This window comes from Lynx rufus, unplaced genomic scaffold, assembly GCF_022079265.1.
Source record: "Lynx rufus isolate CCGP_SWC_20201006 ecotype Redwood Valley unplaced genomic scaffold, mLynRuf1.p SCAF_1, whole genome shotgun sequence".
In the NCBI taxonomy this organism is placed as follows: Eukaryota; Metazoa; Chordata; class Mammalia; order Carnivora; family Felidae; genus Lynx; species Lynx rufus.
Window position 1 is genome coordinate 234,912,603 of NW_025814823.1, and position 23,573 is coordinate 234,936,175.

General features: G+C 50.3%; 1 protein-coding gene across 1 annotated transcript in view; it reads left to right on the forward strand.

Annotated features, from left to right (window-relative positions):
- Positions 1-354: 354 nt before the first annotated feature.
- NSUN2 (NOP2/Sun RNA methyltransferase 2) overlaps positions 355-23,573 on the forward strand; it is a 28,815-nt gene continuing 5,596 nt past the window's right edge. Inside the window, exons 1-15 of the mRNA XM_047094218.1 lie at positions 355-471; positions 589-746; positions 1,350-1,454; positions 6,789-6,894; positions 9,439-9,510; positions 10,251-10,335; positions 11,441-11,633; positions 13,732-13,806; positions 14,877-15,007; positions 17,084-17,157; positions 17,738-17,868; positions 18,504-18,600; positions 21,550-21,701; positions 21,954-22,046; positions 22,798-22,933. Coding sequence (XP_046950174.1) covers positions 382-471; positions 589-746; positions 1,350-1,454; positions 6,789-6,894; positions 9,439-9,510; positions 10,251-10,335; positions 11,441-11,633; positions 13,732-13,806; positions 14,877-15,007; positions 17,084-17,157; positions 17,738-17,868; positions 18,504-18,600; positions 21,550-21,701; positions 21,954-22,046; positions 22,798-22,933 — 1,698 coding nt within the window. The 5' untranslated portion in view covers positions 355-381. The remainder of the gene's footprint in view (positions 472-588; positions 747-1,349; positions 1,455-6,788; positions 6,895-9,438; positions 9,511-10,250; positions 10,336-11,440; positions 11,634-13,731; positions 13,807-14,876; positions 15,008-17,083; positions 17,158-17,737; positions 17,869-18,503; positions 18,601-21,549; positions 21,702-21,953; positions 22,047-22,797; positions 22,934-23,573) is intronic.

Below are 23,573 nucleotides of genomic sequence, written 5' to 3' on the forward strand. Positions count from 1 at the left end.
CCCCCGCGGCCCCGAGGGCAGGCGCCCGGCTCGGGCGGGTGGGACTCGACGCGCCGCGCCGCGCCCGACGGGCCCCGCCCCCGCGGCCGGCTCCCCGCCCCTCGCCGCTCTGCGCACGCGCGACCGCGGGCTGTCCGCGGAGCTGCCGGAGCCGGGACTGGCACCCTGGGGACTGCGGTTCGGAGGCGCCTCCCCCTCCCCCTCGCTCGCGGCTCTCCGGGAACCCGGGGCCCGGCGCTTTGCGCTTCGGCCCCGCAGGCCCCCGCAGGCCCGGGGGCGGCGCAGGCGCGGAGCCGGGGTCCTCGCGCCCCAGCCCGGAAGTCCGCGCGGCCGACGGTGGCGGGGCGCTGTGTGCGGGCGGCGTGCGCGGCCGCGTGGGCCATGGGGCGGCGGGCGCGGGGCCGGCGGCTCCAGCAGCGGCCGCAGGGAGCGGAGGACGGCGCCGAGGGCGGCGGGAAGCGCCGTGAGGCGGTAGGAGTCGGGGCGAGGGCGGGCCGGGTCCCCCGTCCGCCGCCCGGCCCCCGAGGCCTGCGGGACGGCGCGGGGCGGCTCCTCCGGCCCTGGGTAGACCCCTCTTTCGTTCCTCAGGGCTGGGAAGGCGGGTACCCCGAGATCGTCAAGGAGAACAAGCTCTTCGAGCACTACTACCAGGAGCTCAAGATCGTGCCCGAGGGAGAGTGGGACCAGTTCATGGAAGCGCTCAGGGAGCCCCTCCCCGCCACCCTACGAATTACTGGCTACAAGAGGTAAGGGGCCGCGCCCAGCCTTCCTGTGCCGGGGGAGTTGGGGCTGGTTAGAGACGCGGGCGCCCCCGTCACCCCGATAAGTGCTGCGGTGCTGGAGAGCTGCTGCTCGTCGGCGCTGTGGACTCGAGGGTCTGCAAACATAGCACGGAGGAGGGAGCACGAGGGTCGGAGGGAGCAGGCCGAGGAGGTGTTGCAAGGTGGGAGGCTAGGATCAGACGTGAAAGTGCGGTCCGAGAGGGAATCGTGAGCTGAGGACGCCTCCCCCTTTGCAAGGCGTGAACGTTAGTGGCTTCCAGAGTTTCCTGTGAAACTCCGCGTCTCTGTCCGTTGCATCTTTCCGAGAGGAGTTGCAAGCAAATGAGAACCTGTGGGAATGTTTAGGAGGGAAGGAATGCAGGTAGTAGTCCCTTTAGCTTATCGGTTAGCCAAGGAGCAGCTCGGATTGTTTAAACTCTGAAGGAAGAGGAAAAGGCCAGGATGCAAGAATGTCTTCGTTCGGCGCTAAGATGGTTTTTGTTTTAAAACACTCGTCATCTTAGATTCATTCATAGTAGTCTTTCCGATGGGTTTGAAACTTACTTTTTTTTTTTTTTTTTTAAATAGCCATGCAAAAGAGATTCTCCATTGCTTAAAGAACAAGTATTTCAAGGAACTGGAGGACCTGGAGGTGGACGGTCAGAAAGTTGAAGTTCCCCAGCCCCTGAGTTGGTAGGTAAAACAAGTCTTCAGCCTGTCGGATGTTTCTTTGGGATTTTAGTCTTTGTCGTTTGGCAGCGTGTTTTCTGGGCAACGTGTTTGTTAGGAGCGTGCGAGAATCTGAATGTATTTTATAGACACCCTCGTGTTCTTTTTACGCGGTACTTTTTATCTGTGTTACTTTATACTGGAGTATATAGTTTTTCACGCGTGATTTGCAGCTGTCCCGGAGTCATTCAGTTCAGTTAATTTTTCCGAGTGCATCAGCCTCTGTCCTTCCATGATGGACACTTACTTCTACCTATTTTCACCTGCACCCCTTGTTTTCTCACGTCAGAACTGCTGCTGTGTGGTTTCTACCTTCAGCAGAAGGATACAGTCCACCTGACCAGGGTCGCCACGGACCAGTCCAGCTGATTGTGGATTTCCACTGTGTCCGGCGCTGGTGGGGACTCCTGCCCTCCGTGCTGACCCTTTCTTTACTTGCCCTGGAAGTATCCTGTGGATTATTTGCTCCTCATGGCCTAGTTCAGGTCTCAGTGAAGTGAAGGCAGTCCCAAAAGTCTTGGAAGGCGCCTGGAGTATTCATGCACAGACTCCAGAGGCGCCAAGCCCAGGGTAATCTGTAAACATAAAAGTCATTGAATTGTTAGAGTTCCACATTTCGGATTATCAACTTTGAGGCATTGTGAGTCCTCCCAAAGCGATGATTTTAAATGATTGCTGTAAAAAGCTGAATTTTCTCTTCCAGGGGTCATACGGGTTTTCCAGTGGCCATATCACAGATGTGTGCAGCACACACAGTTGGAGTGAATGCAGACTGGCCAAACGTTTAAGTCTGCATTCAGCCAAGCTCAAGAGCAGATACACCATTATAGAATGCACTTCTTGGATATGAAAATAAATCTACAGTTTTAAGCCAAAAAAATACCATGATGGATTTTGTACGAAGATTTTAAAAGCTCAAATGTTCTAATGCAGGAAATGACTTGAGTGGTTACTAGATGCATGGACCCCTGTACTGAGGTCATTAGAAAAGGAATGTTTTTCCAACTGCTGTACCTGTGACATTGCTAGGTCACCTTGCCTTCACATAATCCAGCTTCCTCTGCTGTCTTAGTAACCAGGTTACAGACTTAACTCCCCCCAGTGCCTTGGTTTGGAGGTTGGACTGATGTTACTGGTGTTTGTAGCAGGGGCCATCTGATATTTTCAGAAGTGGGTTTAAGGTTTTGTTTGTGTACGTTTCTAATAGTTTTGCATGTGTTGACTGCTTCACATAATCACCTGAAAACATTTGTTCCTTCAGCCTTATATTTAGAAATGAAGTTTTTTGGAAGAGCAAGTCTGGCCCATAGGAGGAGCTGAAAAGCGTGCATCCTGTAAGGGAAGAAGTGCTTCTGGGTGGGTCATTGTGGGACTTCTCTTCTGCAGGTTCCAAAAGATCTATGAGAATTAGTCTTGCTGTTTTTATTGTTCACTGGAAACTACAGTTAAAATTTTGTTTGATTAGCCCTTTTAACATTTTTTTTTTTTAACGCGTATTCATTTTTGAGAGACAGAGTGCAAACAGAAGTGGAGCAGAGAGAGAGGGAGACACAGAATCCAAAACAGGATCCCAGGTTCTGATTCTCTGAACACATGCGAGGCTCGAACTCAGACCATGAGATCGTGTCCTGAGCCACCCCAGTCGCCCTGCCCTTTTAACATTTGACAGACACTTTTCCATCTTGATTGTTGAAGAATGGCGATGGGTACCTGAAAAGGCAGTTCTCCAACATCTGAGAAAGGCCCTGTGGGTTGTTTGGTTGAAGGATGAATGGGAGTGATTCTAGTAACTACCAGTCATTCTCCACTTTCATCTGAGCACACAGCTAAAGGGTGTAAACAACTCAAATACTGCCCTATGTGGGTTCCTAATGGTCAGCTTTTCCATGATCTGTGACAGTTACATGACAAGTTGTACTGTACAAACGTTCAGTCACAGTCACTCGTCAGGTGTAGGCTACCCATAGATCTCTCAGCAAGCAAGCAAAGAAGACACTTCTGGTGGTTTTCTGTATGGTTCGAAAAACAAATAAGTCGTAAAATAGTCTAAATTTTTTGGTATATGGTAGAATTAAATTTAGGAAAGCATTTTGGGGAGTCATGATATTTTATTTTTTATTTTTTTTACTAAAAAAATTTTTTAATGTTTATTTTTGAGAGAAAGAGTGAGACAGAGTGAGCAGGGGAGGGTCAGAGAGAGGGAGACACAGAGTCGGAAGCAGGCTCCAGGCTCTGAGCTGTCAGCACAGAGCCCAATGCAGGGCTCGAAGTCATGGACCACGAGATCATGACCTGAGCTGAAGTTGGACGCCTGACCAACTGAGCCACCCAGGTGCCCCGGGGAGCCATGATATTTTAAATGATTTATTAACAAATTTATTTGAGAGAGAAAGAGACACAGGACGGTCAGAGAGAGGGAGGGAGAGAATCCCAAGCAGGCTCCACACGGTCAGCGCAGAGCCCAACTTAGGGTTTGGACTCACAAACCATGAGATCGTGACCTGAGCCGAAACCCAAGAGTCGGGACGCTTGACCAACTGAACCACCAGGCACCCCAAGGGAGCCATGTTTTTCTTGAAGGAATATTAAGTATAGGACGCATAGCTCGGACTGATTTCTTTTTTACCTTTTTGTAGACTCAGAACTGTAAGGAATTATCCCAAAGTATTTTTATAAAAGCCTCTTTTTGATGATCAGTTGTTGAGAATACACCTTATTGTCATTCTGTTTGTGTCCTTTTCAGTGTCTGGATTGAAAATGACTTTTCGTAAATGTTACTTTTCCCCTGTAAGAATTCACGAGGCATAAAGATGACAGTGGTGCTTTTACTTTATCCTCAGAAGACACAACAAATTTCCAAATAGGACTTTAAAGACTGAGGAGTTACAGTCAAATTGCGTTAACTAAAAACTAATTAGTTCTTTAGAGATATTTTATTTGATGTTAAAATCTACAGAGGTTTTTTTTTTTTTTTTTTTTTGATGGTTTTATTTGTTTTTGATAGCGTGCGGGAGAGGTTGCAGAGAGAGAGGGAGACAGAATCCGAAGCAGCTCCAGGGTCCAGACTGTCAGCACAGAGCCGGATGCAGGGCTTGGACCCATGAACTGTGAGATCATGACCTGAGCTGAAGTCAGACGCTTAACCGACTGAGCCACCCTGGTGCCCCTTATGTATTTTTTTTGTGACATTAGTAGCTTTCACGACCTTAACCACTTGGAGAAGAATTTTGACCTTAGTAAACTTAACGTTTTTTAACTATTGGAAATTCAGTCTAAAAGGCACGTAAGGAAATGTTTGCTCTGGCTATATCTGGACTGTTGACCTATATTTGAAAATGAAAATTCAGCTATTGACGAATAATTATGGCGTGTGGCATTCAAATTTATGATGTGTTGGTGATTTACTACGGCGGTCCCTTGCAAAATTCACTGTCTCTGATAGCAGGCAGTTCAGGGTTGCAAGAAATTATATAAAACGAAGTGTCTGGCTTTCCAGTCTTGGAAGGGTTGCGTTGAAACAGCAGATTTTGCAGACCCTGCAGGGGAAGGCACATTTGAATGTGTTCCGCGCTTCACCTCCAAGGAGGCCAAAGGGAAGAGTTCAGACTAAATGCTTTAATTGCCGAGTAAGTATGATTGTGTTTTGGTTTTAGATTTTTGAAGCAGGTTAAATACTGAAGAAGGAAGCAGGCATAGGAAATAGAGACAAGGTGCTGAGACATTTGGGGGGTGGCCACAGAGAGATTCAGCCAGTTTAATCTTTATTACCTGGTGGAAAGTACTTCTCAAGACACGTCCCGTAGTCTGACGGTTGGGTCGTGTCTTAAAATCTCAAGGCCTGAGTTTCTTTCAAGTAATCACTCTGCTTCATGGGAGTCAGATGTATTGTTTTGCCAGTGTTCTCATTTCAATTTCATGGCTGTCACCTTAGCTGCAACTGACATGTGGAAATATTGTCATCCTGCATTGTTAAATTGAGCTGGTTGTTCCCTTGAGACTGAGCTGTAAGTACTAAGACCGCAGTGAGACCACCGAGTACCATGTTGTGCATAGCTTGGGCCTGGGTCCTTGGAGCAAGGCTCTGTGTCACAGCAGTGTGCCTCCCAGAGCCGCTGGAGCTCAGTGATCAGGGCTGAGCCACGTTTGAAGAGGTCTGTGTCCTGGGGCGCCTGGATGGCCCAGTCGGTTAAGCGTCTGACTGCGGCTCAGGTCGTGATCTCGCAGTTCGTGGGTTCAAGCCCCGCGTTGGGCTCTGTGCTGACAGCTCAGAGCTTGGAGTCTGCTTTGGATTCTATATCTCCTTTTCTCTGTCCCTCCCTCGATTGCATGCATGCACACGGTGTCTCCCTCTCTCTCGCGCGCGCGCGCGCTAAAAAATAAACGTTAAAAAAGAGACCTAATGGGGCGCCTGGGTGGCGCAGTCGGTTAAGCGTCCGACTTCAGCCAGGTCACGATCTCACGGTCTGTGAGTTCGAGCCCCGCATCAGGCTCTGGGCTGATGGCTCGGAGCCTGGAGCCTGTTTCCGATTCTGTGTCTCCCTCTCTCTCTGCCCCTCCCCCGTTCATGCTCTGTCTCTGTCTGTCCCAAAAATTAAAAAAAAAAAAAAAAAAAAAAAAAAAAAAATTAAAAAAAAAAAAAGAGACCTATTAATCAGCGATGTCATCATCACAGAAAGTTTAAACGCGTGTACGGAAACAGCAGGAGAAGTTTCTTCATTCTCGGGTGTGTGTAAATAACAGCCTGGCCGTGCTAGTCAACACGGTGGTGCTAAGGTTTTCTGGCGTGTAAGACAGTTGAGTACGTTATCGGGCTGTTTTGTTTTAGACGTGGTGAGAGATACAGCGGGAAAGGTTGCAATTACATGTTCGCCAGGCCTTCTGATGGGTCCTCGACTGCATTCTTTGACGGTGTGATGTGCGTTTCTTCAATTCGTTACGTGTCTTCCGACGGCCTCTCTACTGTCGTTAACATCGGTGGTGGAGAGCAGAGCAGCTCTTTGTCATTTCCTCTTGCACGTTCTTCATCGTGGGTCCATGGTGATGTTGTACACATCTCTCTCAAAACCGTCAGCTCTGCTGTTCCTGCCTGGGCCATGATAAGGTTACAGCCGGGCTCCCTGTGGCCTAGGGGGCCCCGTGCCGTGCTCGCTGGCGGCCTGCGAAGACCACCGAAGCGAGGAACCGAGCAGAATTGGGTGTCTCTGGTTGCAGGATCTGTGTGAGCAAGGGGTTGTCAAGAGAGCACTTTGATAGATTTAAGCCGTAAACGCTTGCTTTTCCTTCTTTTTGTTTGGTCAGGTATCCAGAAGAACTGGCCTGGCACACAAACTTAAGTCGAAAAATCTTGAGAAAGTCTCCACAGTTGGAAAAGTTTCACCAGTTCCTGGTTAGCGAAACCGAATCTGTGAGTAGATTTCTTTACATCTGTTGGTTTCTTTAAAGCCTTAGCCGCACGTGACTGTCACGGGTATGTTTTCTCAGCACGCGTTCCTGGGAGCGATGAGGTAGATGGGGCACACGGAGAAGCGTGTGTGTTGCTGTTCGTTTCCAGTGATCCACACAGCTGCTCCCGGTGGAACGTAGGGAGGACGTTAGGGAGGACGTCAGGGACGCTTGTCCGCTGGGCGTCCTGTCTTCCTGCCTCTCTGGGGTTTTGGCTGCCACCCAAGCGGACGGAGCTCGGCCCTCCGCGCAGTAAGGTGTCCTTCTGGAGACAGCTGTCAGTCTGCTCTCGGTGTATCATCTCTGTTCCTTCCTTGCTCCTGTCTGTACCCCACCTTTGCCCAAAAAAACAGGACCTGAATTTGACGACTCAGGTTCTCCTCTGTGATACCGTGCCCTCGCCCGGTCTCTTTGCCATCCCGAGTCCCTCGATTGTGGGTCAGTGTGTGGACTCACCCTCAGCATCTAGCTGTGCCCCTCCTGCCCCACATGATTAAACAGACACCCCTGGGTTTGGCTGTTGTAAGACGAGCTGCTTCCATCTTGGTTTTTGGGAATCGTTACTCTCCTGTTTGAAACCAGGGTTCCCCCTTCCTGTCCTCTAGTCTGCTTTCTCTAGCCAAGGAACCCTCTGTGTTTCCCCACATGACGTTTAGTTTTGTTCACTCTGAGCTTCTGGGAACACTGGCAGGACCCCTGTGCTTCCCACGTGTCTCCCCTTGAAGCCGTGATCAGTCTAGAAGCTCTTCACCTTGCCCAGTCCTGACCTCTGCTCCACCTGCAGCTCTTAACTGCCACCCTGGCACTCTGTCCGAGGAGGAAACCCGCTGCCCAGGCTTGTGTTGGCCAGGCTTTCCCCCCACCCCCGTAAGGGAAGAAAACAGGTGCTGCCACATTCTTGGCACTTTCCTTGCGTGGGTACAAGCAGGGACCTTCTGGCTCTACTTTCGACCTAGGTGGAATGTCAGGTGAGCAGAAACTCAGAACAGTTCCAGTGTGAACGTCAGCAGAGCGGAGGGTTTGTGGGGAGGTGGGTGTCGAGCGTGGGTGGCGTATACGGACCGTAGGGACCCAGTATGGATTTTGGGCCGGGAGTCCGTAGGGTGAGATTGTGCTGGGGTATTCAGAGCTGCCCGCAAACCGCTTCCAAACGTGTATGGAAGAAGTGAGTGACTGCCAGGCTGTCTGGTCGGGGACTGCGTGTCCCCATACTACTCAGATGCTTTGAACGAAGACTTGGATGAGGACAGGGCAGGCTTATCAGTATCGTACATATAACCTGGAGCCGGGAGTCCGCGTGCCTTGCGAGTCAAAGGGGAGTCAGATCGTCTTCAGAGACCCCTTGCTGGCCAGAAGATCGGGTTTGGATGTGAGTCTGTATTTAGGTTCGGACAGATGCTAAGTGTGGGGTAAGTGAAGGCTGCCTGGATGGCTGTTCCGGTACAGAAGACCCAGGTTGTAATGGAGCCGAAGTCTCCCGGCAGCCGAAGTTTCACTGCTTCTTAAAGTACTGCTATCTGCGAGGCGTTCAGTCTTCAGGCTGTTAAAATAGAGTGGTGATTGGGGCGCCTGGGTGGCGCAGTCGGTTAAGCGTCCGACTTCAGCCAGGTCACGATCTCATGGTCCGTGAGTTCGAGCCCCGCGTCGGGCTCTGGGCTGATGGCTCAGAGCCTGGAGCCTGTTTCCGATTCTGTGTCTCCTTCTCTCTCTGCCCCTCCCCCGTTCATGCTCTGTCTCTCTCTGTCCCAAAAATAAATAAACGTTAAAAAAAAAAAAAAAAATTAAAAAAAAAAAAAAATAGAGTGGTGATTGAGGCGAGTGCTGGACTCCATCGTGAACGTTTGTCCGAACGTGGAGGGGTCGTCACAGGTCCCCTGAGCCACCAGCAAAGACCTAGAGGACCGTTGGCGTCGGGAGAATGGTAGATCCCGTGTATCTTCGAGGCGGGGAGATGGGAGCGCCGGTCGGTGTGTCCATCTTTTTGAGGGGCATTTCTCAGGAGTAGAAGGCAGACACGGGCTGTTCCTAAAACCAGATGAGGACTAAAATGGAAGGTACAGGTTTAGCTGAGAGGGAAGGCCCTGCTGGGTGGCTCTCTGTCCTGTGCTCGCAGGGATCGCTCTCTCTGTTGCTGCGGGCGCCTTAGGGCCATTGTCCACCTTTGAGAGTTGCTACCCCCAGCTTCCATTCTTGATGGCGCGTTGGGACCATGTCAGCTTAAATCCTCATTCTTTATAAAATTGAGTATTACACCTGCCTTTCTGATGTCCTAACGGTAAGTTTTGCCATAAACAGCCCTTCTTTGGCCTTGAAATAGCAACCATTTACCCACTAGTATGAAAATATGTCCTAATTATATCATGTGCTGTGTGATAGTATTAGCTGTTTTGTTTCACGTATGGTGAGTAAATGGTCTTATTCTGTTACGTATGAGATAATGCCCAATATTGAAATTTTTCTGCCTTTTTAAACATTCTGATTTTTGGCTTTTTTTTAATTTTCTAAGGGAAATATCAGTCGTCAAGAAGCCGTTAGCATGATTCCACCGTTGTTACTTAATGCTCACCCTCACCATAAGGTATTGTGGATTAGATAGAAAGCGCCTTTGTTTATTGACGCTTTTTTTTTCTTCATATAATCTTTGGATTTTTCCCGTTTACTTTTGATAGAGAATGCTGTGTATTTTGTTTCAGGTTCTGTTTTTGCATTTTTGTCATATTTAAAATTTACAACCCATAACTTTTCTTCTGTTTTAAGATTTGCTCCCTCATTTACTTACTGCACTGTTTATCTTCAGTGGCCTTGACTGAGTCCATCAGCTTGAAGATCGTGATGGGCACATACTGAGAACTTGTTACAGGCGAAGCGCTGCTCTGCGCTCTTCTTGTGGATTAATTCATTTTGTTATCTGCACGTCCCTGTGAGGGTAGATGCTGTCACTGTCCTGTTTTTCCAGATGAGGGGAAGGAGGCAAAGGAAAACCGAAGCAATTAGCTCAGGGTCCTGGGGCCAGAAGGGGCCAGGCAGAGATTTGAGGCCGGGTAGTTCTGTCCCTTAGCAGGCTGGCAACAGAAGTGCTGCTTGCACTTTGTGGCCTTGTCCGTTCACCCCTGAATTTGTTGCTCCCACTGGTTTCTAGTGCCGTTCTGTGCCTGTGATCCCCGGAGGTTCAGTATATCACATTGTAGATTCATTCTATAAAGAAACGTATTTAGATCTTAGAAATTAAAATACTAGAATGACTCATAAGATTGTTTTAAAATGAGTGTAGAGTATTTGATATCTTAAAGACATCAGCCATTTCTTGCTTTTTCATAGATCTTAGATATGTGTGCAGCGCCGGGATCAAAGACCACACAGCTCATTGAGATGTTACACGCCGACATGAACGTCCCTTTCCCAGGTACGCGCTGGGCTGCCCCAGAGGGTCATTGTGCTCCTGTGCTAGGGTAGGTGAGGTAGAGTGGTGACGTCACTTGTGGGTGGGGTCCTGAAGCCTCCTGTGACAAGCTGATGGCTTTCTGTCTCTGAAACTTTTTGCACGCCGCTGTGACCAGTTCCCAAGCCACCGTGCTCATATGTGGGGGTGGGACGGTGGCTTCACTTGAGAATTCTGTGTGTCCTCTGTGAAAGCAGGTGGCGTTTCTCCATTAACTCAGTAGTAGGTAGATTGCAGTTTGAGTTTCCGGTGGTAACATTATCACGTTGGGTTTTTGTTTCGGTGGGTTTTGTGATGACTCCCCGGCTGCACGAGAGGCTGTAGAGCGTAGTTAGGAGCTGCTATCAGCTGCCTGAGCCCCCCCCCCCCCCCCCCCCCGCGGCATAGGTGACAGTGTTAGCCCTCACGCGTCACGTGGGCGTCAGGCCCGGACTCGTGGCTGTTCTGAGCCCTCGGAGTGCTCAGGCCATTGTAGCGTTGCTGGGGCTCCTTCGCCGTGGCTGAAGAATGCTGTCGTTACTCTCGTGCCGTTTTACGTCCCTCCCTCCCAGCCTTCCCCCTTTCGTGCAAGCCCCCTGCTCCCGCTCTGTTCTCGTGGGCCTGCTTGCTTAGCTTTGTCCTAGGCGTTCTCTTCTCTGACTAATCGCTTTGCTAAAAGGGCTTCCGATTCACAGGGTCTGGAGTGGGGACCCAGCATACAGGTGCAGTATTTCGAACACTTGTCGGGTGATTCTTTTGTTTTCTACAGCTTTGTCTCTCCCCTCAGCCTCCATTTTAGTTGTTAGTGAAGATAATGGAAAAGATGCTTTTGGCATGATAACTGGTACAAAATGAATAGTTGTTGAATAATCGGAAAAATAAATCTTGCGGTTTGGGAATCCTAGGTGACTGTAAAAATCTACGCTGAGCCACCGTTTTGGACTGCTCAGATAATTCTGGCAAATCTTAAGCTTGGGTGTTACGTTTTGGTGGATTGCTGCTTCTCACCGGCCAACCAGGAGGTTGGTATTGTAGAAAATTATCCTGCGGGTGCTACGTTTCGCCTGACGCTATCATTTCATGTTCTCAGAGGGGTTTGTCATTGCGAATGATGTGGACAACAAGCGTTGCTATCTGCTCGTGCATCAGGCCAAAAGGCTGAGCAGCCCCTGCATCATGGTGGTGAACCACGACGCGTCCAGCATACCTCGGCTCACGATAGATGTGAACGGGAAGAAAGAGATTCTCTTCTATGATCGCATTCTGTGTGATGTCCCTTGCAGGTATTTGTGTTATTAAGAGGCCAGAAAGCCAGAAATCCGCTAAGGAGATCACATGAGGTGTGGCCTAGATTAACTTGGACACGCGTGCACACACACACACAATTGTAGGCGCCGTTCTCAGGGCAGCTGGGAGGAGGACAGAGACTCTGTGGCCCTGGACCGTATCCTCACGGTTTTAGTGATGGACAGCACAGCAGAGATAGGGTCCCAAACAAGGAGGTACAAGGCGGGACGGTTGTACAGTCTTCGCAAGAGTTAAACTCCCCAAGAGAATGACAGCAGTGACTCTCGCCGTGGTGGATGTCAGGAATGATTTGTTTGACCCCGTCACTCCTCTTCGCCCGAGCGGTGACTATGTAAAGCAGTTCGTTGAGGAGCCATACCTAATCAGGTTGGGTTTTTGTGGCAAGTCTTACGTCCTTCGGCACGCTGCAGTTCAGGAGTTGACGCCTTGGAGAAACTTACTGTAATTGCGTGTGTACAGTTGTGTTTGTGCACCGAAGCCATCTTTTAAGTTCCCAGAGGCAGTGACGTAGGTGTTTAAGACTCTGAACACGTGGATTTGTCTGTCGGAAAACCCCGTCGGCCCAGAACACAGTGTCTTGAGTACAATGGCCGATCTCAAACTCTCTCCTTTAAACCGCGGCAGACTGCCTGCCTGTGGCAGAGCTCGTTGTGAAAGCTGTGCTTGGGCATACTGAGTGTGAGTGCGCTTTCAAATCCCGGAAAGGATGCCCCTGTGAAGGGAAATTTAACATGGGTCACGAGCCACAGTTGTCTGATTTTCCTTTGGGTCCGTGTTTTCCCATCCCTGTGCTCTTCTGATCAGACACCTAGAATTCCTTGGGGCACCTGGGTGGCTCAGTCAGTTGAGCGTCTGACTTCGGCTCAGGTCATGATCTTGCGGTCTGTGAGTTCGAGCCCCGTGTCGGGCTCTGTGCTGACAGCATGGAGCCTGGAGCCTGCTTCGGATTCTTTGTCTCCCTCTCTCTCTGCCCCTCCCCTGTTCACTCTCTGTTTGTTAATAATAAATAAACATTAAAAAAAGAGAGAAAGAAAAGAAACCTAGAATTCCTGTCTCGTGTCATCTTAGGAGAATGTGGTAACCTGAGCACTGAGGCGTAAGTTGAAGAAATCTCTAAACATTACGGCAGAATTTGAAGCCACCACTGTGCAGGAGGGGATGTCATTTGAAAGCCATTAGATCTCTCGGGATGTTTTCTCCCCGCAGCCCCTTCCCCTCAAGTCAGATACCTAGATGTCCAAGGGAGATTCAACTTTACACAGAAAGCCAGCAGCTCCAGGAATTACCCTGGGAAAAAATGGGTAGATAAAGTTAGATGTGGACAGAAAGATTAATTCATCAGGTCTGTATTGTAAAGTTAACATAGAAGTAATTTCCATTAAATAAAAGTAGAAAATCAAAAATATTTAACTGCTACGCAGAAAGCTCTTGATAAAGAAGTTCCATTGGCATAATTGAATCCACTGTGGAAAATCCCTGTGAGTGTAAGTTTGTTGTTATTCATGTAAATCTGATTAAAATGCCACCGTTGATTCACCGAATTGTTAAGTAACAGGATCCACACGTCTTCTGTATATTCACGGTTCCATGTCCTGGTCTCAAAATTAGTTTTGCTAGTATTTCTGTCACATGGAAACGTATGTTTACCTCTTTAAGTTTTGAATGAGGTTTTCTGTTCAAATCTGTTATTTCCTTACTTAATTGCAAATTCAAGTATAACTTAAAAGTTTAATGTATTTCGAGTGGCCCTGAAAGCAGAAATAGAAAGTTGATTGTAGTCTGTGAGAGTTTAGCTGTTCTGTTGGTGTTTATAATAACTGTTTATTACTTAGCTATTATTTTATATATATATATACACACACACATATATATACGTGTACATATATATACACATATATACATATACATATATATACAGTTATATATATAATAACTGTATATTATTTAGCTGTTCTGTCGGTGTTTGTAATAACAATAACCTGTTTTGTAATTTAGCTGGAATAGGACATAATTGATAAATTCGAATCGTCTACCTGAACAGAGCTGTAAGTTCTTAAATACCTTCCTTTCCAGTGGGGATGGCACTATGAGAAAAAACATTGATGTTTGGAAAAAGTGGACGACCTTGAACAGCTTGCAGCTGCACGGGTGAGTCTGGCGTCCCACAGGCAGGGTCGGGAAGGGTTATCGCCCAGTTTCGTAACTCGGTGTGCGGATCTTGAGTTCACCGGACTCTAAGGGCCAATTAACGGTCGTCTTTGAGAGAGTTTGCTTACGTATCAGAAGCGGTTGTTTTTGGAACATTTTCGGAGTAGTAAACTGAAGATCATATGCATTTCAGGTACACATTTGTTTAAAATGCTTTTTGGGACCATTTCCTGTAACATTTCAAACCTCTGTTTTCCACAAAATAACCTTTTACCTTAGTGTCTCACTCATCTTCTCTCTGCTTTCTGTTCTTTTGTGTTGAATTATTTTGCTTAACATTTTGATCTCAGATGTTTATTGACTGTCTTTAAAGAAAATTTGGAAAATCCTTAAAAGTAGAAGGAAAAAGAACATCTCATAAGTCAAAGATAACTTCTGTAATGTCTAACGCCTTTCAGTGGTTTTTTTGTGCGTAGGGATGTTAGCCACACCAGTTTGGATTATATTGTCTACAGGACTATGTCTTTTTTTCCTTTTAACGTTAAAATTACACATTCGTAATTGTAGACTTGTGGGCGGTCTGCAGTGTCCTAATGAGTATTCACCATAAATGATGCCGGCGGGAGATGTTTTTCTCTGTTAAATACTTTATCGCTTTTGTGAAGTAGGTATTAGGATTAGAAAGTGCTAGGGGATATGAGTTGTTCATAGAAAGAAAAGTTGCATATCTGCACAGGTACGGAGGCCTCTTCATAGTGAAACACCCGTAATACGTTGCTTTCAGTCATTAGCTTCGTGCTTTGCTCGTTGGCGTGTTGGGAAAGGCTAACAGAATAGCAAACGTTTTGTTTATACGGACACATGCTGATTTGGTGAACATGAACCACCTCCTGTGGGTTTACTCTAACTTCATTTGCAGCCTTCAATAGTTCTTTTCCTGGGGGTTGTTTCGTAATTTGTCGTAAGTCTGTCATGACAACGTGTAACGAACACGTGGTATGACAGGTGCCTGTGCTCTGTGGGCCGCACGGACACGTTCGGTCCCAGGGTGACCTGGTGTCCACCCTTAGCTTACAGCTGCGGATCGCCACGCGCGGTGCTGAGCAGCTGGTGGAGGGCGGTCGCATGGTGTACTCCACGTGCTCGCTGAACCCCATCGAAGACGAGGCGGTCATAGCGTCTTTGCTGGAGAAAAGTGAAGGTAAGAGTCTATATTCTCGTGGACCTTTCCCTGGGCATTTGCTAAATTAGACTCTAAACCCTACGGTGAGGTGCCCTGACTTAAAAACACGCTTATGTGGCGGATGTGTCGTAGTTAATGAATTTCGAGGATTATCTGTTCCACATGTTTCGTTATCTCTCGAGTTTGAAAGACGATGTCCGTCCTTACCACGGTGGTTTTTTTGAAAGAATTGTAGTTGTGGTAAAACACTCGCAACTTGAAGTTTTACCACCTTAACTGTTTTAAAGCCTACGTTTCCGTCACGTTAGGAACACGTTGTCGCGTAGCCGGTCTCCAGAGCTCTTGGTCTTGCAAAACTGGAATTATGGACCCGTGAAACCAGTCCCCACTTTCCTGTTTGCTGTCTCGAGTCTGTCTAGGGATCGCTAGGGATCTCCCTGTGGGATCATGCTGTATCTGTGACGCGTATCTCACCCAGCACACTGTCCTCGGGGTTCATCCACGCTGTAGCAGGTGACAGAATTCCCTTCCTTCAGCCTTCAAGGCTGAACATCTCCCACGTCAGGCCTACACCACATTTTGTTGACCCCATTCATCTGTCCATGGACGCGAGTTGCTTCCTCGGTTTAGCTGTTGGGAATAGTGCGTCTGTGACCCCAGCTGTACATGCAGCTCAGGACCCTGCTTTCAGTTTTCTTGGTGAGTATCTTCTGGAATTGCTGCATGATGATGATTCACTGCTCACTTTGGAGGGCATTCCCGCCGACGGTGCACAGATCCTGACTTCCCCACGTCCTCACCAGCCCTTGTTATTTTCCATGTTCGTGGCGGCAGGCGTCCTAACGGGTGTGAGGTCTTACCACACTGCTGGATACGGACAAACTGGATGGGTGCCTAAAATGTTTTTAAACCAGTTTTCACAATGTTTTGTCGTAAAATATTTCTTCCTTTGTGTCAGCTTTTACTGAAATGTTAGCTTTTCCCGTCATCTTGTCCTTAAAGGAAATAACGAGGAGTTTCAAACTAACTACGATCCAGAATAAGACACTTCCAAACTTACCACATGCACGTGTATGAAGTAGCTTGAAACCTGACCGAAAGCCAACTGTCTAGGCTTCCAGTTACCTTGTTCTCAGTGCCTGGTTGACCCGTGCCGTGGGGTCTGCCCTTAGTTGTTCACCCCTTCGGAGTCCTCTCGATTGGAATTTTGTGTGTTATGTTTGGTCTCCTCAAACCTGCACTAGAATTTGGTGTTTGCTTTTAACAAAGTAAGAATATTCAGATAGCATAGTAGAAGTCAGGGCCGTGCTTTTGTGGGGGGTTTCGTACCGTTCCACCTCGGCCTTGAGGATTCTTTTGCTTCGTTTTTACGATCGTGTGCGTTTTCACAGCTCCCGTGGAGCTTTGTTGGACGTTCCCTTTCTGTGAGGCTGTCCAATCTGTATCCACGATCTGTGGATGGAGGTTTATTTGAAAGGATCCCCGGAATGGCCCCATCTTACAACCTCTTGTAATGTTACCGTAGACACGATGTCCTCAAAGCTGGGCCGATGCCCTGCTGGGCATTTTTAGGAAACTGGCTTGGGCCTGACACAGAACGTTTACAGATGTTCACAGTTCCCTTTATATGTTGCTTTCTGGTTCTGGGGTGTGTGTTAGACACGAGGGCACGAAGACCGTGTCCTCTAACTGGCGTGTGTGTGTCTAGAAGCCGGGGGTGGAGCGGGCACGGTTGCCGTGGGCTCCCCTGGGACACGGGCGGGACCTTGCCACCGCCTCGTTTCTGAAGCTCCGTTTTGCTGTGATGCACACGCCTCAGCGTCCCCCGTTGTAAGGGTACGACTAGTGACCTCACACGCGCATAGTCCTCCCTGCAGTCCGGTCCCCGGCCGTCTCGGTCCCCTGCCCCCCCCCCCACGGAGAGCTGCCCGCGTGTGGTCACTGCCTATGCGGCCTGCACCCCCGACCCACTGAGGTGCTGTGTGTATGGAATTGCCCTCCCTGGGCATTTTGTAGAAATAAATCACGGTGTGTGATCTCGTGCGTCCGGCTTCTTTGGGTATAAGGTGAAAAGGTTTTATTTTTGGTCCCCAGGTGCCTTGGAGCTCGCTGACGTGTCTTCCGAGCTGCCAGGACTGAAATGGATGCCTGGAATCACACAGTGGAAGGTGATGTTTCTGGGAGGAGCCTGGTTGTGGGAGCACGTACCGCTGAGCAAGCAGGCGCTTTGAGAGCGTCCGTATTTGGGTGACTTCCATAAACGCTGCTTTTAGTTACGCGGTCAGTTTTGATGTAGAATTAACTTCAAAACTAGATATAATGACAAATGGTACACGATTATACAAGTATTTTTCTTTGGCAGTGGAAAAGTTTCCCTGTCTTTATTCTGCAGTTAGAAATCAGCTATTTATTCTTATCCCTGTAAGTGTAGCTGTGCTTTATTTTTATTATTGGCTGGGGTTCAAGCTTCATTTCCAATATGAAACAATTCACTTTTCAGTTTTAAACCAGAAACACTCTGAGGCTTGTTAAAAAAAAAAAATCTACACGGAAAATGCTGTTTTATAAAATGATCATCGTGTTTTACGGAACACGAGATTATCGCATTTTTACGTGCACACACAGTCTCAGCTTCGGAGAGAAATGAGACTCGCCATTTATCGTGTGGACAGCATTTACATTAGCACCGTGTGATTTCTTACTGTTGGATAGTGCTGGTAATGCAGAATTCCGCCATCGTGTTCATAGGTGATGACAAAAGATGGACAGTGGTTTTCAGAGTGGGAGGCTGTTCCTCACGGCAGACACACGCAGATCCGGCCCACCATGTTCCCACCAAAGGACCCGGAGCGGTTACAGGCGATGCATCTGGAGCGGTGGTGGGTTTGTGGGGCTCTCAGAGGCTTGGGGAGGTGGGGACTTCGGGCCCCCGGCATTCCTGCGAGGCCTGGGCTATGCCCGTGGCTGACCCCAGGCATGTGAACTTCCCAGCAAGAAAGAAGTTCTCATTTCCTATTGGCTGCCGGCATTGAGCATTTATAAATAACGGAAGCGGAAAGAACTTACACGGCTGTGCTCCGCAAACCGCACGAACTTTCTACACGTTACACGCTGGCCGTTCCACATGTGAGGGGGGTGTGAATATTTGCAGGGAGACGTGACTTCTCTGTCACAGATCACCTTTGCAGCTTTTGTCTTAGTACTAGAAGAATGTATTTTCTTTTTTTAATTTTTTTTTTTTTAACATTTATTCATCTTTGAGAGACAGAGCGTGAGTGGGGGAGGAGCAGAGAGAGAGGGAGACAAAGAATCTGCAGCAGGCTTCAGGCTCCGAGCTGTCAGCACAGAGCCAGATGTGGGGCTCGAACTCACAAACTGTGAGATCGTGACTTGAGCCGAAGTCGGACGCTCAACCGACTGAGCCACCCAGGTGCCCCTAAGAGAATGTATTTTCAGTTAAAAAGTTTGCACTGTGTTTTTTGTTGTTTTTTTTTTTTTTTTTTTTTTTTTTTAGTCTTAGAATATTACCACATCATCAGAATACCGGCGGGTTCTTTGTGGCAGTATTGGTGAAAAAATCTTCAATGCCATGGAATAAGCGTCCACCAAAGGTAAGTGTCCTCTGAGGTGACACAGCATATTACGAGCTCTTTTCGTGTGTTCAAGGCAGACGCTGACCATGGTCACTGGGATAGTTTTTGGGTGTGGAGAGCAGCTGTCCATGAGCGTGTGTGTGGCAGGGGCAGGGATTCATCTAAGTTTTTACTTTGCAGAAAAGCGGCAGCGTCATAAAGGGATAGGTCCCTGGAGGAGGCAGAGTTGGGCGAATACGCTCCTTCTGCATCTCAAATGCAGATCGAAAAGACACCATGACTGCTCTGTGGTTCAGAGTGCGAGCCCCCCGAGCTGGCTGCGGTGCTGTGTCCCCCGAGGATCCGAGCCCCCCGAGCTGGCTGCGGTGCAGTGTCCCCCGAGAATCCGAGCCCCCCGAGCTGGCTGCGGTGCAGTGTCCCCCGAGAATCCGAGCCCCCCGAGCTGGCTGCGGTGCAGTGTCCCCCGAGAATCCGAGCCCCCCGAGCTGGCTGCGGTGCAGTGTCCCCCGAGAATCCGAGCCCCCCGAGCTGGCTGCGGTGCAGTGTCCCCCGAGAATCCGAGCCCCCCGAGCTGGCTGCGGTGCAGTGTCCCCCGAGAATCCGAGCCCCCCGAGCTGGCTGCGGTGCAGTGTCCCCCGAGGATCCGAGCCCCCCGAGCTGGCTGCGGTGCTGTGTCCCCCGAGGATCCGAGCCCCCCGAGCTGGCTGCGGTGCAGTGTCCCCCGAGAATCCGAGCCCCCCGAGCTGGCTGCGGTGCTGTGTCCCCCGAGAATCCGAGCCCCCCGAGCTGGCTGCGGTGCAGTGTCCCCCGAGAATCCGAGCCCCCCGAGCTGGCTGCGGTGCAGTGTCCCCAGAGGTTGCTTCCGTTCAGCCTGTTGCAGGTTGACAGAGCTCTGCCAGCCTCAAGCCGGCCTGTCTTCAACGGTGGCCGTGAGACTTTGTCCAGGCCTGGCTGAAAAGGAGATCGAGTAGGCCCGGCCTGTCTTCCTGAGTCCCCTGCCTCCTGGATGCTGTAGGAGGCCCCGAAGCAGGGAGGTCGGTGAGAGGGCGGCCTTTCGAGTCTTGCCGCGTGGTGTCCGCTCTTCTCTGTGTCGACATGACCTCTCTCCGTTAGTGCGTACCTCAGCCTGCGTCGTGTCAGAACGTGGCGGGAATCACAGTCCGAAGGTCAGCATTTCCTTCAGATCAGAGCTTACAGACGTGGACGAATGATGCTTAGCCTTCGGAGAAGCAGAGAGGAGACCGACCGTCCCTGGGTCGTGGCTGATCCAGATGACCGTGTGCACGTAGAGCCCGGCACGGGGGGGAGCCCGCACCTCTGGGCACCACTGTGCTGCCCGAGTTAGGGGCTCGAGGGCAATGCTCGTGGAGCTCGTCTTCTGGACTCCAGGCCCCCCGAGTCCCGGGGCGGGAGCTCTGAGCACTGCCCTCTCAGACCTGGAGCGCCAGCTACACGTGTAACTTCCACATTCCTGCAGCCGCTTTGAGACGTGCAAAAACCAAAGCGAAAGTAATTTTAGTAATATTTTATTTATCCCAGCATAAAGGTTTACTCTGTGGTAATCGTACAACAAACTATGAATGAGTTATTTTACATGCTTTTGTGCGGTTTTTAAAACCGTGTGAACTTACACTCTGAGATGCCTCTTCCCTGCCCTGGTCACCTCTGAAGTGGTGAGAAAGTGAGCGTGGCCCACGGCCGCGGCGCTGTGCAGGTGCAGGGCCTGTCGTGTGACACGGTACATCGCCTCACCACGTGCCGCATGGACACTCTTGTCCCGGCGCAGCCTACGTGGATGGGCGTCGAACTTGCCTCCAGTCCGCCTGCTCCGGCGTGGCGTCTTGTCGTTTAGAACAGCGTGGCGTCATTTGCTCATTTAGCGTTACTGCTGTTTTCCTTTTCTGTTGTTTTTTCAGTTCCTTTTTCCTTTTCATTGAGTCGCTGTGTTTCGGTCACCTGCCCTGCACACGAGCACAGCTCAGCGCTGCTGGGGCCGTGCTGAGGACTCCGGTGCCTCGTCCTCAGGACGCCCTGGTGTAGAAGTGAGGCCCGTAAACACGGCTGGAATCCCAGCCAGGGCAGGTGTGCTGGCCAAGTGAGGCTCGACTCGAGCGTTGACAGTATGCAGAGGTGGCCCGTGGGGAAGGGCACTTGAGACAGGCTGTGAAGGGCAGGGCCGCATTTCCAGGAGCCCAACAGGGGTGGGCAGGGCATAGGCAGCCTGGGCAGGGGGTTTCGGTGGCAGTTTTTTTACTTTTTTTATTTTTTATTTTTTTTAACGTTTATTTATTTTTGACAGAGCGAGACAGAGCATGAGTGGGGGAGGGGCAGAGAGAGAGGGAGACACAGAATCCGAAGCAGGCTCCAGGCTCCGAGCAGTCAGCACAGAGCCCGACGCGGGGTTTGAACCCACGAACTGTGAGATAATGACCTGAGCTGAAGTCAGATGCTTAACCGACTGAGCTATCTGGGCGCCCTTGTTTTTTACTTTTAAATTGAACATTTTCTGGGAGGCAGTGTTGCACAGCATGAGTCCCACCAGCTCGTCTGCTTTAGAGCTTCGTGAATTTGGGGGGCATGCTTTTTAAATTATTTTTTTTAATGTTTTTGTTTATTTTTGAGAGACAGCAAGAGAGAGTGCGAGCAGAGGAGGGACAGAGAGAGGGAGACACAATCCGAAGCAGGCTCCAGGCTCCCCACTGTCAGCATAGAGCCTGATGCAGGGTTTGAACCCACAAACCATGAGATCACAACCTGAGCCCAAGTCAGAACTTCGAAGGAAACCATGCCCGTGAATTCTGTTCATCATAGCAAATAGATTTCAGATAGTTGCAAACATTCTCTTGTCTTTTACATATAAAATGCTGTAGAAAAACAGGATGGACCTCGGGTGCCGAGTGTTAATTTTCCTGTGGCAGTGCAGAGTGGCTTGCTCTCGGAGCGTAAACACACTTGTTCCCGTTGCAGCTACAGGGCGAGCCCAGAGAGCCTGTGCGGTCGGGCCCCACGGACCCCGCCGAGCTGGAGAGTAAACCGGTTGGTGGAATTGACGACACAGAGATCACGGAAAGAGCTGAGAACGTAGAGAACAACGGAAGTAAGAAAGACGGAGTGTGTGGGTAAGAAGAGGGCATCCATCTGGTCCCTGACGTCCTCGTGTCTTCCCGGCCCCTTGGCTCACGTGGCCTCCTGGCGGTGGTGCAGTGTGGGCTCCGCTGTGCTGGACGGGGTGCGGTCCCTGCAGAGCCTGTGTGCGGGGGGCCCGTGCTGCGCAGGCCGAGGAGGAGGGCTGGGTGGGGGGTGGAGAGTGGGCTGCTGGCGTCCGAAGCTCCCCTCCGACCTGGCGGTGTTTCTCCTGCCTCTGTCTTCAGCCCTCCTCCATCCAAGAAGATGAAGTTGTTTGGGTTTAAAGAAGACCCGTTCGTGTTTATTCCTGAAGACGACCCGTTATTTCCACCGATCCAGTAAGAATTAATTCAGGCTTCTAAATTCTCATCATAAATGTGTAACTGATCGCATTTCATCGTGCCTTGTATTTAGTCGTGTGTAGTATCTCCTTCCACGTAACTGCACGCTAGAGCCGGGTGAAATCCTAGGGAGTGTTCACGCACTTCAGTGTAAGCGGCCAGCGACCGAGAAGTGCCTGGGGCCGGGCGGTGGGGGGCACTGTGGCCCCAAATGTCCGTGACCCAGCTGAGCTTCCAGATCGGGGGGCTGCCTGCCTGGGCCCCCGTGTGGGAAGGGGAGAAGAGTGGGTCTGGGTGGGAGGTTGGGGACCCTGATTGGAAACCTCCAAGTGGAACAGAGAGGAAAGGTTGAGGGTAAACAGCTCCCGCCGTTCATCTTCCCGTCAGTATACATTTCCCACGGTGGGCACTTGTGCTGCATGAGGGTGACTGGTCCTTCTCTCGGGTCTGCCCCTTAGGGCGTTTCTCAAGTAGCAGAGGTGTTCTCTCAGGTCCTGGTCACTGGAGCAGCAGGTGACGGAGAGGCCTCGCACTTGTCTGCCCACGTCCCTGGTCTAGTTGTGCCGCAAGTAAAACTTGCCTGGGGTTTTGGGTGAACTCGATCGAGCTTAGGAGACGGGACCGCACAGCAGAGCGAGTGCCGTAAGCCACAGTCTTGAAACCGGATTCTGTCGGGGAAGAGCGTCCTGCTTGGAGACCGTCTGTCACACTTGAACCGAGCTCGTCAGCAGCTCTGTCTTGTGCGTAGGAAGTTTTACGCATTGGATCCTTCGTTCCCAAAGATGAATTTGTTGACTCGAACCACAGAAGGGAAGAAAAGGCAACTCTACATGGTCTCCAAGGAGCTGAGGAACGTCCTGCTGAATAACAGCGAGAGGGTGAAGGTACGCCGTGCGTGGGACTGCCGGACGGCCCGGCTGGGTGCGCTTCCGGGGTGGCGCGCACAGGGGCCCTGAGCCCCGCCCAGCAGGTGCGGGCTGCGCTCGGCGGGCGTGTCCGGGAGGACGGAACGGGGCGTCCACAGCTCCGGCGGCTGCTCCTGGACGCTCTTGCTGTTTCGGGCCCTTCTGTTCCCCTTCGTGTCTCTGCCCCTAGGCCCTGCCTTCATTGCTCTGCTCTTTTCCCACCTCCTTCCTCCCTGGCAGATCTCCAGGTGTGGTCTGGAGGTGCACGACATCTAATTGTTTCCGAACCGATGCTGAGACCTCATTTCCGCCCCTTCTGCTCTGCTCGCTTGGGTGTCCCCTGGTGTTTTCCAGGGCGACGGCCTCCTTGCTCTTGACGGCCCATGGAATGTGCGTGTCGTGTCCCTGCGTTTTCAGAGCTTTCCTGGTTTTAACGTCTGTTGTGGTGATTGTTAGTCGATCTAAGCCACCTAAAACCAACGCCATTTGAGAGCGTCAGGCTAGGAGAACCTCTGCTCCGATCCCACGACTTCCACAGCTTTGCCGTCTCTTCTCTGTCAGCACGTCCTCGCGGCTCTGCCTTGTGGTGGAAGGGAGTATTTTAATCGACTGTTTGCCT